The sequence below is a fragment of the Gopherus evgoodei genome, chromosome 2 (assembly GCF_007399415.2).
Source record: "Gopherus evgoodei ecotype Sinaloan lineage chromosome 2, rGopEvg1_v1.p, whole genome shotgun sequence".
In the NCBI taxonomy this organism is placed as follows: Eukaryota; Metazoa; Chordata; order Testudines; family Testudinidae; genus Gopherus; species Gopherus evgoodei.
Window position 1 is genome coordinate 50,186,299 of NC_044323.1, and position 14,956 is coordinate 50,201,254.

Sequence of the window (14,956 nt, forward strand, 5' to 3'; positions counted from 1 at the left end):
CCAGAAGCTGGGAATGGGTGTCTGGTGATGGATCACTTGATTATTACTTGTTATGTTCATTCCCTCTGTGGCACCTGGCTTTGGTCACTGTCAGAAGACAGGATACTGGGCTAGATGGACCTTTGGTCTGACCCAATATGGCCGTTCTTATGTCCTTAACATTCAAAAATCCAATATCAGTTTTAATAACAGCCAACATCTGCTAAAGTAACCTCTACTCTTGATGTCCCCTTGTTGTCACCCCTTTGAATTCCTCCACTGATTTTTTTTCCCCCCTTTTCCCTATCCTATAAAGTTTAAACTTCCTAATAGGGCCTTTCATATCTGTTCAACCTAATCTCTGACTACATCATTTCTGCCCTCTGTGCACCACCAGTGCTGCTAGCCCGTTTGTCCACTTCTTCCCACAAGTTTCTCTGTGCCATTCACCGTATGGCACACCACTATATGGAATGCCCTCTTTTTCTGATCTGCCAAGCTTTTATTTATTAAAATCCCTCCCTATTACTCTGTTATAAGTGACCTGATCATAATTTAAAAAAAAAAATTCCAAATCTGGAAGCCTTTGCAGAAGGATAATTTTGGGTATTTACACAATATATCAACAAACACAACATTTAAAGTTATTTTTTAATTCATGGTCTTTATAGAGCTCCATAAAGAGAGACATATTGGATGTTGGAAATATACAGAAAATGTTGCTACTTAATACTGTTTTTAAACTACAAAAATACAAAGGAAAATGTACAGCAAATAATGATCTGTAGGAATGGGATTCAGGGATTGTGTATCCCTTGTGACAATGATGCTGTTTTCTTTTCAAACAGATTTCTGCATGTTTGTGGGATTTTTGCAGTTCTTCGAGTGCTTGCTCATATCCATTCCAATTAGGTGTGTGCGCGCCGCATGCACGTCCGTCGGAAGATTTTTACCCTAGCAACACTCGGTCGGTCGGCTGGGTGCCCCCTGGTGTGGCACCGCTATGGCACCGAATATATACCCCTGCCGACCCGTCCGCTCCTGAGTTCTTACCTCCCGTGTCGGTCGTTGGAACAGTGGAGCGCAGCTTAGCTAATCTACACCTCCCTAGTTTTTCGCTCATTCTAATACTTATTGTGTATATAGTTTATTCTCTGTAGTTCTAGTTAATAGATTTTTGTAAATGTAGTTAGTGTATATAGTTCAGAGTGTTGGGGATTAGCCTTTTCCCTCTCCCGGTGCCCAGGCCCATGCCTGGCTCACCGGGTTTCAAACCGTGCTCGGCCTGCCGCCAGCCAATGCCCACGGGTGACCCCCCACGACTCCTGCCTCAAGTGCTTGGGGGAATCCCACCTTGCGGACAAGTGCCGGATGTGCAAATCGTTCAAGCTATGGACGAAAAAGGAGCGGGACTTTCACCTTAAGCAGCTTCTAATGGAGGCAGCCCTCACTCCTCCACCTTCGGCACCGGCTGCCGGACAGTCTGCGCCGGGGAGAAGTGCCTCATCGGCACCGGAGAGCGCCAGCACCGCGAAGACAGCTCGGCACCAGCTGTCACCGGCCCAGAAACCAGCCTGGCACCACTCCCTCTCCCCGCGTGCCAAGAAGCTTAAAGCTCCTGCCGTCCCACTATCTGCACCACAGTCTGAGCAGCAATCTAAGTCAAGATGCCCGGCACCACTAACTGCCGCGTCACTGACAATCTCCGCACTGTTGATTCCAGCCGTGCAAGAGCCGTCAAGTCTGGTGCGTGACAGCTCCCCGGCACATGCCTCGGTAGAGCTTCTTGTTCCCACTACGCCAGAGACATTTGCTGTGGCAAGGGAATTTATTGCCTTAACGGAGCCCACCCTGCCTCAACCGCCGGTGTGGGTTATTCCATCGACAGGCAAGCCTGCCATGGTAAGACCACCTTCCATCGGCACCTCAGGCTGACAGCACTCAAGATCGAGGTCCCACCAACATTCTCGATCTCGTCATCACGCCAGATCCAGGCGCCGCTCGCAGTCCCAGTACCGATCTCCTCCTCTGTACCAATCGCACTCGTGGCACCACTCGAGGTCCTGCTCACCGAACCGATACTCTAGGCACTGGTCTAGCTCCGGGCACCGTTCGCACCGCAGCCGTTCTCATCATAGGGCATCAAGATCCAGGTCGACCTCCCGGCACTGCGCTAGTCGCAGGTCCCGATCACACTCTCGGTACCGGTACGGATCCCGGTACCGCTCTCCGGTGCAGCATGAAATACGGTACCCTAGAGACAGGGCTTATCCTCAAACGGCCTCCGCTCCACCATGGCCATCGAGGCACGCGTCTGAGTCATCACACGCTGATAGTGCTGCCTATCCTGATTCAGAGACACACAGCCGGGTTCTCCATGAGGCTCAAGGTCCAGACCAAGATCCTCATCAGTAGTTCTTTTGGACTCCTTGGGCATATCACCAGGCCCAAGGCGAACCCACGGTACCATCACGTTCCACCCCGTCGGAACATCGCGCACCAGAGGCCACTGTTAGCCGCCCCCCCTCCAGCGGGTATAGATCACTCTCCTCAGGCACCGAACCCTCAGGTCCTCCCAGACCCTGACATACCTCCGGACCAAGAGCCCCTACAGGAACCACTGGTACCGGGTCTGTCGTCCTCTTCTTCACCCGACAAGGCAGTGGCTGGTACATCCTCCTCGGGCCCACCCCCTATCGACCTCCGAGCTCACCAGGACCTTTTGAGGCGAGTCACCTTAAATATCAATCTCCAGGTGGAGGAGGTCCCTGAGGTTGAAGACCCAGTGATAGACATACTGTCGGCGGATGCTCCAACCCGCGTAGCTTTGCCATATACGCTCCATCCAAGCCAAAGCGGACACAATCTGGCAGTCCCCAGCGTCTATCCCTCCTACGGCCAGAGGGGTGGAAAGAAAGTATATGGTACCCTCCAAAGGGCACGAATACCTATATACCCACCCTCCTCCATGCTCCCTGGTGGTTCAGTTTGTCAGTGAGCAAGAGCGCCATGGCCAGCAAGCTCTCGCCCCAAAATTGCGGGAGGCTAGATGGATGGACCTGTTGGGACGTAAAGTCTACTCTGCAGGGGGCCTCCAACTCAGGGTGGCGAACCAACAGGCCCTGTTCAGTAGATATAATTATAACACCTGGCAGTCGGTGGGTAAGTTCACTGAGCTGATCCCACCAGACTCCCGCCAGGAATTCCAAGCCCTTCTCTAGGAAGGAAAGAAATTGGCGCGGACGTCCCTTCAGGCCTCCCTCGACACTGAGGATTCGGCGGCCAGAACTGTGGCCTCGGGAATTATGATGAGGAGGATCTCGTGGCTGCAAGTATCAGGTCTACCTCCTGAACTGCAACACACCATCCAGGACCTGCCGTTTGAAGGCCAGGGCCTTTTCTCCCAGAAAACGGACCCTAGGCTACAGAGTCTTAAGGACAATCGGGTGATCATGCGTTCCCTTGGGATGCACACCCTACAAACCCAACGGAGGTCCTTCCGTAGCCAACCTCAGCGGCCTTACCCCCCGCCCAGACCACGACAAGACTTTGGCAGAAGGTGCGGTCTCGGGAACTGCAGACAACAATCAGGCTCCCGAGGTGGACACAACACCGGTCCTGCCAAACCAGTGATGGGCCCCTGGCTCGATATCGGACACCTTCCTAATCTCATGGAAGAACCAGCTGCTGTACGCCTTTCCACCCTTCCCACTGGTGCGCAGGGTTCTCTTAAAGCTCCGCAGGGACAGGCCTCGCCTGATCCTGATCGCCCCTGCGTGGCCCCGACAGCACTGGTACACCGCGTTGCTGGACCACTTGATAGCCAACCTGATCCCTCTGCCCCCTCATCAGGATCTTATAACGCAGGACCACGGCAGGCTTCACCACCCAGACCTGCAATCCCTCCATCTCACAGCGTGGCTCCTGCATGGTTAACCCAGTCGGAGTTACGTTGCTCTGCCCCAGTGCAAGAAGTACTCCTGGGTAGCAGAAAACCTTCCACCCAGTCTACGTACTTGGCCAAGTGGAAGCGATTTTCTTGCTGGTGTCGAACACAAAATGTAACACCCACGGAGGTTCCCATTCCCATTATATTGGACTACCTCTGGTATCTTAAACAGCAAGGCCTCGCTATCTCATCATTGTGAATGCACTTGGCGGCTATTTCTACTTTCCACCCTGGAGAAGATACTTATTCCATCTTCTCCCACCCTATGGTCTCGAGGTTCCTCAAAGGTTTGGAGCATCTGTACCCCCCTTGTACAACGCCCCGCCCCTTCCTGGGACCTCAACTTGGTCCTGACGAGACTTACGACTCCTCCATTCGAGCCATTGGTGACCTGCTCGCTCCTGTATTTGTCATGGAAAACAGCCTTCCTTGTGGCCATCACGTCGGCTAGGAGAGTCTCTGAGTTTCGGGCTCTGATGGTGGACCCACCATACACCGTGTTCCACAAAGACAAGGTGCAGTTACGTCCACATCCGGCGTTCCTCCCTAAAGTAGTCTCGGCCTTCCATCTCAACCAGGGCATATTCCTCCCAGTGTTCTTTCCTAAATCTCATACATCTCATAGAGAACAGCAGTTGCATTCCCTCAACGTCTGTAGGGCGCTCACCTTCTACATTGACCGAACGAGACCCTTCCACAAAATGCACCAACTTTTTGTGGCAGTGGCATATCGGATGAAAGGCCTACCCGTCTCTTCTCAGAGAATTTCGTCATGGGTAACAGCATGCATCTGTACTTGCTATGATCTAGCTCATGTCTCTCCGGGGCATATTACCGCTCATTCTACCAGGGCTCAGGCCTCATCGGCCGCCTTCCTAGCTCAAGTACCCATCCAGGAGATATGTCGAGCAGTTACGTGGTCTTCAGTACATACCTTCACTTCCCATTATGCCCTGGTGCAACAATCCAGAGAGGACGCAGCCTTCGGCTCTGCGGTTCTACACGCTGCAGTATCTCACTCCGACTCCACCGCCTAAGTAAGGCTTGGGATTCACCTAACTGGAATGAATATGAGCAAGCACTCGAAGAAGAAAAGACGGTTACTCACCTTTGTAACTGTTGTTCTTTGAGATGTGTTGCTCATATCCATTCCAAAACCCACCCTCCTTCTCCACTGTCGGAGTAGCTGGCAAGAAGGAACTGAGGAGCGGATGAGTCAGCAGGGGTATATATTCGGTGCCATAGTGGCGCCATGCCGGGGGCGCCCAGCCGACCCACCGAGTGTTGCTAGGGTAAAAATCTTTCGATGGACGTGCACACGGCGCGCACACACCTAATTGGAATGGATATGAGCAACACATCTAGAAGAACAACAGTTACAAAGGTGAGTAACAGTCTTTTTTCTGATTTCCATTCCTGATACCACATTGATGGATTTCAAATTTCAGTGCATCATCAGTTAACTGATTTATTATAGTCTGAGAAATACAAAACTCAGAATCCTTGGCTACATGCAGTTGTATAAAATGCTGTTTTCATCATGCTCTCTGTAGGCTGGGGGTGCATATATTTACCAATTTGAGTAGTAATATTTCACACAAGTATTCCCAGTGCCTTCTAGTGGAATACTGACATGATTAAGATTATTTACATGCGTAATGTTTGACTTTACAAATCTTTGGGCCAATACAAGTCCTTCTATATGTAGTAGTAGTCTTTGGTCCTGTATACTCAGTTCAATAAAGCATTTTAAAAACACATGCACACTGCATAGCAGATGATCTCATTGTCACCTCATCCCCATCCTGCTGTTTGTTGTCCACACTCATCGCATTGGATCCATTACTAGCTTTTGTGGCAAGAACCATGTCTTTGAGTTGTAAAGCATGTAGTGTGCATTTGGATGCTTTAAAAAAACAAAATAAAACAAAGTTCTGCCAGATTCAAAAGATTGTATGCTCTTGAATATGTACTGTAGTAAAAATAACAAAAATAGTAAGAACATTTAAGTGATTGGAACTTGGCAATTTCAAACAGAACCATTGTTTGTTTTTGTTTAGTTTTATATGTATGTGTGATGGAGCTTCACTCATCCTTAGAGCACCCTGTTGTGTTGCCAGTATCCTGGGCCTTTTCTGCAGGCTGTCTGTGTCTCACTGGGTCTTCTGTGGCTCAGTCTTCTGGCCAAGTCATAAAGTCCAAATCACTTTTGAGGTAACAGAATGGTCCAAATGCAATTCAAAAAATAAAAACACCAGTCTTCTCAAAATTGAGTAAATTAGAACAATGGGATGGTATAATGCAAATTGCGATTGAGGAAAGCAACCAAATGTTATCGTCAGAGGTTTTTCCTCTCTATTTTGGTCTCCTGTGAACAATTTCTCTCAAGGAGACTTGAACCCTGGACCTTCATATCCCAAAACAGCAGCTCACTCCACCTTTTTAACTTGAGAAGGATAGTGCAGAACTGTGTTATCCTGTCCTTTCCACACACATTTAGTTTAACCCAGTTGTCATATCTTGTTTTAAACCAGGGATCAGTAGCCTTTGGCACATGGTTTGCCAGGGTAGGCACCCTGGCAGGCCGGGCCGGTTTGTTAACCTGCCATGTCCGCAGGTTCAGCTGATTGCAGCTCCCTCTGGCTGCGGTTCGCTGCTCCAGGCCAATGGAGACTGTAGGAAGAGGTGTGGGCCGAGGGATGTGCAGGCCGCCGCTTCCCGCCACTCCTATTGGCCTGGAGCGGCAAACTGCAGCCAGTGGGAGCTCCAGTTGGCCGAACCTGCAGACGCAGCAGGTAAACAAACCAACCCGGCCTGCCAGGGTGCTTACCCTAGCGAGCTGTGTGCCAAAGGTTGCCGGTCGATCCCTGGTTTAAACTGAGATTGTAAACTCTTTGGAGCAAGGACCATCTCTTATCTCTGTAGATAACACAAGAGGGCCTTGATCTGGTTTGGACATGTAGATGCTACTGTAATACTGCTGCTGATCCCTTAGCTGTTACCACATTCTCTTTAAGCAGAAGACATCTGTAAAAATGTAGTTAAGTCCTGCTTCTGGCCTGAACTGCAACATCCGTGCTGTTATGACTCATTGTGGTCTGATGTTGCTGTTACTTTATTTTGCTATTTAATATGCTTGACAAGTCTATAAATGAGGAAATTGGGGTAATTCTAGGACAAAGATGTTAATGTTAAGCTGCCATGAATACACACTTTTTTTGTAGAATCAAAAACAAAATGAAACTTGAAAATGCTACCATAACAAGTAATACAAATAGAAAAAATACTCTTTGAAACAGGATGTTTTTAAGGCCTTCCTTCCCACACAGTTTTCGTGAGATGGGTTTAACAGTGCTTGGGGAGTAATAGATATGTTACCACTTTAGTTTACATATATTTGCAAAAACAGAAGTTCTGTTTGATTGTAGTAGGAGTTTTTGGTTTGTTTGTTTTTAAAGGTTAGTCTTTGTTTGAATAGGATATACATATGAGTCTATGCTCATAGTATTTTGGGATGACAGAGCACGCACGTTCTTACAAAAACGTTAACGTTTGACATGAGGTTAAGACAGAGTTAAAAGCAGCAACGTAACAGTTCTGAGGGAGAGATGCTGGCTTGCTGAAGATATTCAAAGAGCTGCACGTTATGTTAAGCCTTCAGGACCTGAGTTTTCTTTTTGCCTGTGTGAATATCGATTCTCTTGGAGTCAAATGTGGTATTGCCTGACTTAAATGCTGTATTTGAGGAATCACTGTAGTGTAGTGTTGCAAGCAAAGGACCCTGTTTTGTAAACTCCTTCACACACAAGTAAATTGATGCAATAGTCCTGTTAAGCTTACCGAGACTACTTATGTAAAGATACTCACGTTAATAACCATTTGAAAGGTTGTGACCTGATTTAGCAATATATCTACAGAAGAACTTTGAGGCAACTTAGGGGCACAGACGGCTAGGATTTTAGTAGAAAATAAGGTCAGAGGCAGACTGAAGAGAATGCTAGACCTATGATTCAGTGGGTTGTTTGTTGTTTCCTGTGCGTCTCTTTCGTTATTAAACCAGTTGTCGTGTAAGTAAAACATTCCAGCCTTTCTGTAGCCACATTTCACATTGCTGCTGCTGGAGTTCTTGAAAGTAAATGTAAATTTTAAACTCTGTAGCTGTTGCTTTTGCTGTCAATTACTCTTTGTTCAAGATAATAACAGACTGTGTGCATATAGTAAACGAAAATAGACTGGGGTAGACTATTGATTCTTTTTCCACTCACTCCTCACCAGTAAAAAATGTACTCACTTCAGAGCTCTGTCTACATTAGTTGTCAGTTCTGCTTCCCTCACCAATTAAATCAGGAGTGCAGAGGGGGGAGGACTTGATCCTGTTCCCCAGTTTCTCTATTTAGACCCCTGCTGCTGCCTCTGACTCACATAAAACCGTTTTAAGCAGGAGGGCTTCCTGTTTCTGCTGTCTCATGGGGCACTGTCTTATATTTTTTTAAAGAATTCATTTTGTACTATTTGGCCTTCATCTTTTTATAATATGAGGATTAGGTTTACAATATTTTTATATAGTTAACAGAATTTACATTTTTATTGCTTTCTAATCTAATGTCTAAAGTGTTGTGAAAGCCATATATTCCAGGGTTGTTTATTTTAAATTGGAGCAACTTGTGATTGCGGATTGTCTTTTTCATTATTTCGTGTAATCCTGTAGAAATTCTTCTAGCTCCTTGAACAGTGATGAAAAATAGAAAACACAGCAGATTCCTTTCAGTCTTTTTGTTTTAAAATTGCTGGGGTATGATGGTTGCGGGGAGGTAAGGTCCCAATCCTGCAAATATACATGAGTAATTTTATGTACATAAGTAGTTCCCTAAACTCTGAGGACCTACTTATGTGCAAAGATGCATGCAAGAGTGTTTCTCTGTAGAATCAGAGCCTTATTTTGTAGTAAGAGAGAGGTCATGAAATACTGTCTGAGTGACAAACTTCTTTTTATGGCAGGCTTGAAAACCTGCCTTAACTCCAATATTTCCACATTTTCCAATGTGTAAACAACCACCTTAACTTTGGCTTATCTGGCTTTCAGATATTGATGGTAATTGTTTTTTAAATTACAGTGTTCTGTTGTTCTCCCATTTAAGTTATTGATACATATTTGCAACTTTAAATTAAAATTAATAGACTTTTGTGACCACACTTCAGCAAAGCATTTTAACTCTACATAATAAAAAGAAAGTGTCTGTTTAGAAAAATTATAACTTCTGTAACTGCCATTCACTGTGCTGAGCTGAAGGGAGGTCATGAATGAATGAAATAAAGGTGGTGAAATGGAAGGACTTGATGGGAAGTGCAGTTACTGTTGAAGGGAGAAAATGTATAGAATTGTCTATATTTTTACTAACTAACTTCATATACACTGAGAACATTCTCACATGTATGTCAGTTTTTGAAGTATGCACTTATATGCATTTGCAGAGAGTATCCTGAATGTTTCAGTACATTGCTGGAAGATGAGACCAGTAAATTGTGTGGAAAGTTTCTCTTACATGGTGAATTCAGTATATTAATGTAAAATAGCAACTAACAGTTGAACCAAAAACCTCACAATTGCTGTTTGTTTTCTTTAGACACCTAGCTGTTGGGCAGAAGAGGGATCAGAAAAGAGATCGCATCAGCGTTCAGCATCATGGGGGAGTGCTGATCAACTAAAAGAGGTAAATAGTTTTACATGAAGTAGGTACTCGACAGGCCGAAATTGTAATGCATTATTTAAAAAAGTTTCACGCTACTATTTTGGAGCCTGGAAAGTCTCTGTGTGCACACCATCACCCATGCAGGTTCAGCCCCTAGTTCAAGACAGAGTGACTTTAAGGCTGCTTTATTTTGTGCCAGCTGAACCATCTCTCCCCAGCTTAACCTTTGGGCCCTGGAGGAGGAGCAGAGTGGATGGTGTAGAGACAGATCTGGCACTTAAGAATTTTCCCTATTCAGTGAAAGTTTCCAGAGAGTAGTCTCCCAGAGAGTAGTTATCAGTGGTTCACAGTCATGCTGGAAGGGCATAATGAGTGGGGTCCCGCAGGGATCAGTTCTGGGTCCGGTTCTGTTCAATATCTTCATCAGTGATTTAGATAATGGCATAGAGAATATACTTATGAAGTTTGCGGACAATACCAAGCTGGGAGGGGTCACAAGTGCGTTGGAGGCTAAGATGAAAATTCAAAATGATCTGGACAAACTGGAGAAATGGTCTGAAGTAAATAGGATGAAATTCAGTAAGTACAAATTCAGAGTACTCCAATTAGGAAGAAATAATCAGCTGCACACATTCCAAATGGGAAATGACTGCCTAAGAAGGGATCTAGTGGTCATAGTGGACCACAAGCTAAGTATGAGTCAACAGTGTAACACTGTTCCAAAAAAATAAAAAAGCAAACATCTTTATGGGGTTATATTAGCAGGAGTGTTGTAAGCAAGACATGAGGAGTAATTCTTCTGCTCTACTCAGTGTTAATTTAAGCTTCAGCTGAAGTATTGTGTCCAGTTTTGGGCGCCACATTTCAGGAAAGTGTGGACAAATTGGAGAAAGTCCAGAGAAGAGCAACAAAAATAATTAAAGGTCTAGAAAACATGACCTGTGAAGGAAGATTGGAAAAAAATGGGTTTGTTTAGTCTGATGAAGAGAAGACTGAGAAGGGACATACGTTTTAAAGTACATAAAAGGTTGTTAAAAGGAGAAGGGAGAAAAATTATTCTTCTTAACCTCTGAGGACCGGACTAGAAGCAATGGGCTTAAATTGCAGCAAGGGAGGTTTAGGTTGGACATTAGGAAAAACTTCCTAACTGTTAGGGTGGTTAAGCACTGGAATAAATTGCCTAGGGAGGTTGTGGAATCTCCTTAAAAATCTTAAGTGATGAGCAGGTTAGACAAACACCTGTCAGGGATGGTCTAGGTAATACTTAGTCCTGCCATAAGTGCAAGGGACTGAACTAAATGATCTCTCGAGGTCCCTTCCAGTCCTATGATTCATACAGTGAATGAGGTATATTACTTTTTAAGAGCTCAAGAAGTGGAACAAATTAAGTCATAGCTGGTCATGCTTTTTGAGGCTTGGTGAGGAAGAGGCTAAGTGATTGAAATCAGGAAATAGATGCAGCATTAAAATGTCCGTGGGGATGGATATATTAATTAACTTAAGTAATGCTTTGTGAGTTCTCTCATTATGCTTAAGTTTGGGTTATATTTCATTTTAAAAAAACCCTACTGTAAACCAGTGTTAAGATTACAAAGTTTAGTACTCAAAAGTTAGAAAATATAAGAATTAAGGTTGTCTGAGCAGTGTGTGTTTACACAATTACAATTTTTTACCACAGTGCACAAGATGGATAGTGCTCACTGCCTCATTCAGTGCACAAGATGGATAGTGCTCACTGAATTAGCAGCTGTTCAATATTTTGTGTTAGCTTTATTGTTTAATGTGTGGCTGTAGGTGTTTTTTTTGCACACTATTCAACTTTTGCCCTGAATACAGAATCATTAATTTCTTGGGGGCTTTTCTGTGGTATTCATCACTACAGTATCTGAGTGCTTCACAAACTTCAATTTATTTTCACAACAACCTTGCATGGAGAGTGTGTGAGAAATCACAATTTTACAGACTGAGGTATAGACAGATGAAGGTTGAAAGTGTACACTAACATTGGGAGTCCAGCTTGAAATGGCTGGGACCTGATATTTCAACTAGCACTTTAGATGTTCAAACCACAGTTCCCATTGACTTCAGTTATAGTTGTGAATGTTCAGCACTTCTGCAGATCAGACCCGTGTGGTCTCAAGTTTCCTGTGTTCAAGGAAAACAAAGATCACAAAATTGACTCCCTGTGAAAAATCTGTTTTCAGTGACTTGCCTAGCATCACAAGGGAAATCTCTGGCAGATAAATCCAGTTCTCTAGGTCAGCCTTCAGCTGCCTTAGGCATGAGACCATTTTTCTCTTCCTGACATTTTTTACCTTATTAGCTTCCCACCTTCAGATTTCTGTAACAAATGAGGCATGAGTCCTACAGAAGACAGCCTCTTTTCACTACACAACCCTGATTCATCTTCAGAGATTGGTCATCATTAGAGTTAGAACCTTTAGATGCATAGCACAGATCTTTGCCCCTTGAGCTAACAATAACTGATGTATTCCACACATATGGGTATGCATGCAGTCCCATGCGCCTCAGACCAGAGAATTTGCAAGTAGCATCCATTGGTCCACACCTGTTCCCTGGCACTCCTTATGCTTAGTATCAAGGTTATAAGGAGAGGTGTGGACCAAAGGCGCAACTTTTTCTGGCGCCGGTGGGTGCTCAGTCCCTAGCCTGACTCTGCCCCTGCCCCCATTCCAACCCCTTCACCAAAGTTCCCACCCCAGCTCTGCCTCCTCCCTGCCCCTATTGGACTCCTTTCCAAAATCCTCACCCCAGCCCTGCCTCTTCCCCGAGAGCATCACGTTTCCTCTCCTCCCCTTCCCTTCCAGCACTTGCTGCCACAAAACAGCTATTTTGCGACAGCAAGCGCTTGGAACTAGGTAGGGGGAGAAGTGGACCCATGGTATGCTCGGGAGGAGGCGGAGTGGAGGCGGACGTGAGCTAGGGTGGGAAGGGGAGCTGCCGCTGGTTGCAGAACACCCACCAATTTTTCACCATCGATGCTCCAGCCCAGAGCATCCATGGAGTCGGTGCCTATTATGTGGACTGACAGCCTCTCCAATTCCTTCTTACTGCTTGAATCAGAATCCTCTATGTGTAAAGCTTCTTTGTCTTTCTACCTATACGTACTTTTGTATATAGTTTTAGAGTTTACTGTTTCTAGTGCTTTAGAAGTTTTACAGTTAATGTAGAGTAGTTTTTCTTATCTCAGGGACCCTTCCTATTTTTCCTACCTTGGGAGAAGGACTATGTTCAGAATCCAGGATTTAAGAACTGTCTCCTGCCTCCACTCTTTCTCAGTCAGCAGTGACCATCAGTGATGCCTTAACTGCCCTGGGGAGGTTCACATCTCTTCCAAGTGTGGCATTTGCCGCTCCTTTCCTTTCTTAACCTGAAAGAGATGATTGCTTCAACTGAGGGACTACCTCTTGCAAAAGGCCATGAGACCCTAAGGGATCCCCCAGTACAGCAGCTGCAGTCTGCAAGCAGCACTCCTCCAAGCACAAACTCTGGAGCAGGAACCAAAGCGGTTTAGTCCAAGGAATGGTTGCCTTGCGTGAGAGTAAGAGGCACTGTCATAGGAACCAGAGCAGATTCCCTTCTAGGTTTGCTCCTAAAAGAAAGGATCCGTCCCTGACTCAGTCCCGGTTTTGTAAGTCCTTGTGTACAAGTTTAGGTCTGCCTAAACCTCCCACCCGCAAGGGTAAGGTGTGAGAGAAAGAGGATCTGTCGATATTGGCTCCAGCTCATGAGCCAAAGGATCAGCACCCACTCACATCAACAGAGAGCTCCAAGTTGGAGTCTTCTTTGACAGTACTTGACTCACTTTTGTAAGGATCTGCTGACCACCATGTCCATGGACACACCGGATCAGTTCTGACTACTTGGCACCCTTCACTCTGGGACAGACTGACAGTTATAACTTTCTGGAGGATATTTGCACCATTCCTTACCTTCAGTCCCCTCTTGTTTCTGGATCTCATCCTCCTAAGGGACATCTTGACACCAGAACAGAAACCCACCTTAATGAAAAGGAGCTACTCCCCTACTCTGTCCATAAATTGGCATTTTCATCTGCCATTACTGATGACATCCCTGATGTAGCCAGAATCTCCCTTCTCATTAGCTGAATCCAACATCTCAGACAAGCCATCACCTCCACATACAGAGGCTAGCAGTTGGCCTGAACAGAGTCTCTAGAATGTCTCGGACCCATCCTCCAGCCAGGCACAATTATCTGGGAAACCGATGGTACCCAGTGCCTTGGGGGTCCCCCCTTTTATATAGCTGTTCCATGGTATCCCTACTTCCCTAAGGACAGATTCCAGGCCATGAACAGCCTGATAAGAAAAGTCACCCACAGACCATGTCTCTGGCTGCATCATCCTTTGCTGTCAGTTAGCTGATCTGCCTCCCCTGCACATGAGAGCACAGGGAATCTCAGTAATTTCCTTTTCAAGAAGTGCCTATACTGAACATTTGTAGGGCAGCAGCCTCCATTTCTTCTGCAAGTGCTGATCCCTTTGTGTATTCCAGGCATAGGTGACTGGTAAGTAGCATTCACAGGTGCAGAAATGCAGGAGGGTATTAAGATGCAGGTGCTATAGATGTCTGTAATTCTGCATCTTCAGAAGAGGCTTGGACTAAAGCATAATGCTTTGTGAAGATATAGATGGAACTCTAGGTTACTTACCTGTAATTGGAGGCTCTTTGAGATGTGTGGTCCCAATTTGTATTCTGCTACCTGCCTGCCTTCTCTGCTTTGGATCATTTCTGGATTCAGAGTAGAGAAGGAACTGGAGATGCATTCAGTCTGCACTACCCCTTACGACCTTTGTAGTAAGTATGAGGAGCAACATGGTACAGGAATGGATCAACGGATGTTACTTGCCAGTTCTCTGATCTCAGATGCATAGAACAAATGCGTACCCACATGTAGAATATGGAAAAGGACCACACATCTTGTAGAGCCTCCAGTTACAGGTAACTAACCTCTATCAGTAGCAGGTTGTCATCCTCTTATGCAGACAACTCACTAGGGGGGAGGTGAGACATACCTGTTGACAATGGATTTCACAAATATTTGCTGACAACAGAGAAATGGTGAGACTCGTGAATCTTGGGTTCCGTTCCAGTTTCTGAAAGGGAGTGTGTTCTCCTGGTTACAGATCTTTCTGACCTTGTTTCCCTCCAAGCCAGATCCCTTCTTCCCCTGTACCCACCATCCTGTATCTGACCTTTCTTTTCTTTTTACCCCACCCCCAGCTCCCTATCCAGTCTCCTTGCCCAGCTAGTCCTAGTTTCCTTGTCTGCTTCTCCCCCAACCCCACCAGGCTCT

General features: G+C 45.7%; 1 protein-coding gene across 3 annotated transcripts in view; it reads left to right on the top strand.

The window, feature by feature from the left end:
* Positions 1-14,956, top strand: part of GLCCI1 (glucocorticoid induced 1) — a 106,306-nt gene that overhangs the window by 37,188 nt on the left and 54,162 nt on the right. For all 3 annotated transcript variants that reach the window (XM_030550651.1, XM_030550652.1, XM_030550654.1), the window contains exon 3: positions 9,553-9,639. In XM_030550651.1, coding sequence (XP_030406511.1) covers positions 9,553-9,639 — 87 coding nt within the window. The remainder of the gene's footprint in view (positions 1-9,552; positions 9,640-14,956) is intronic.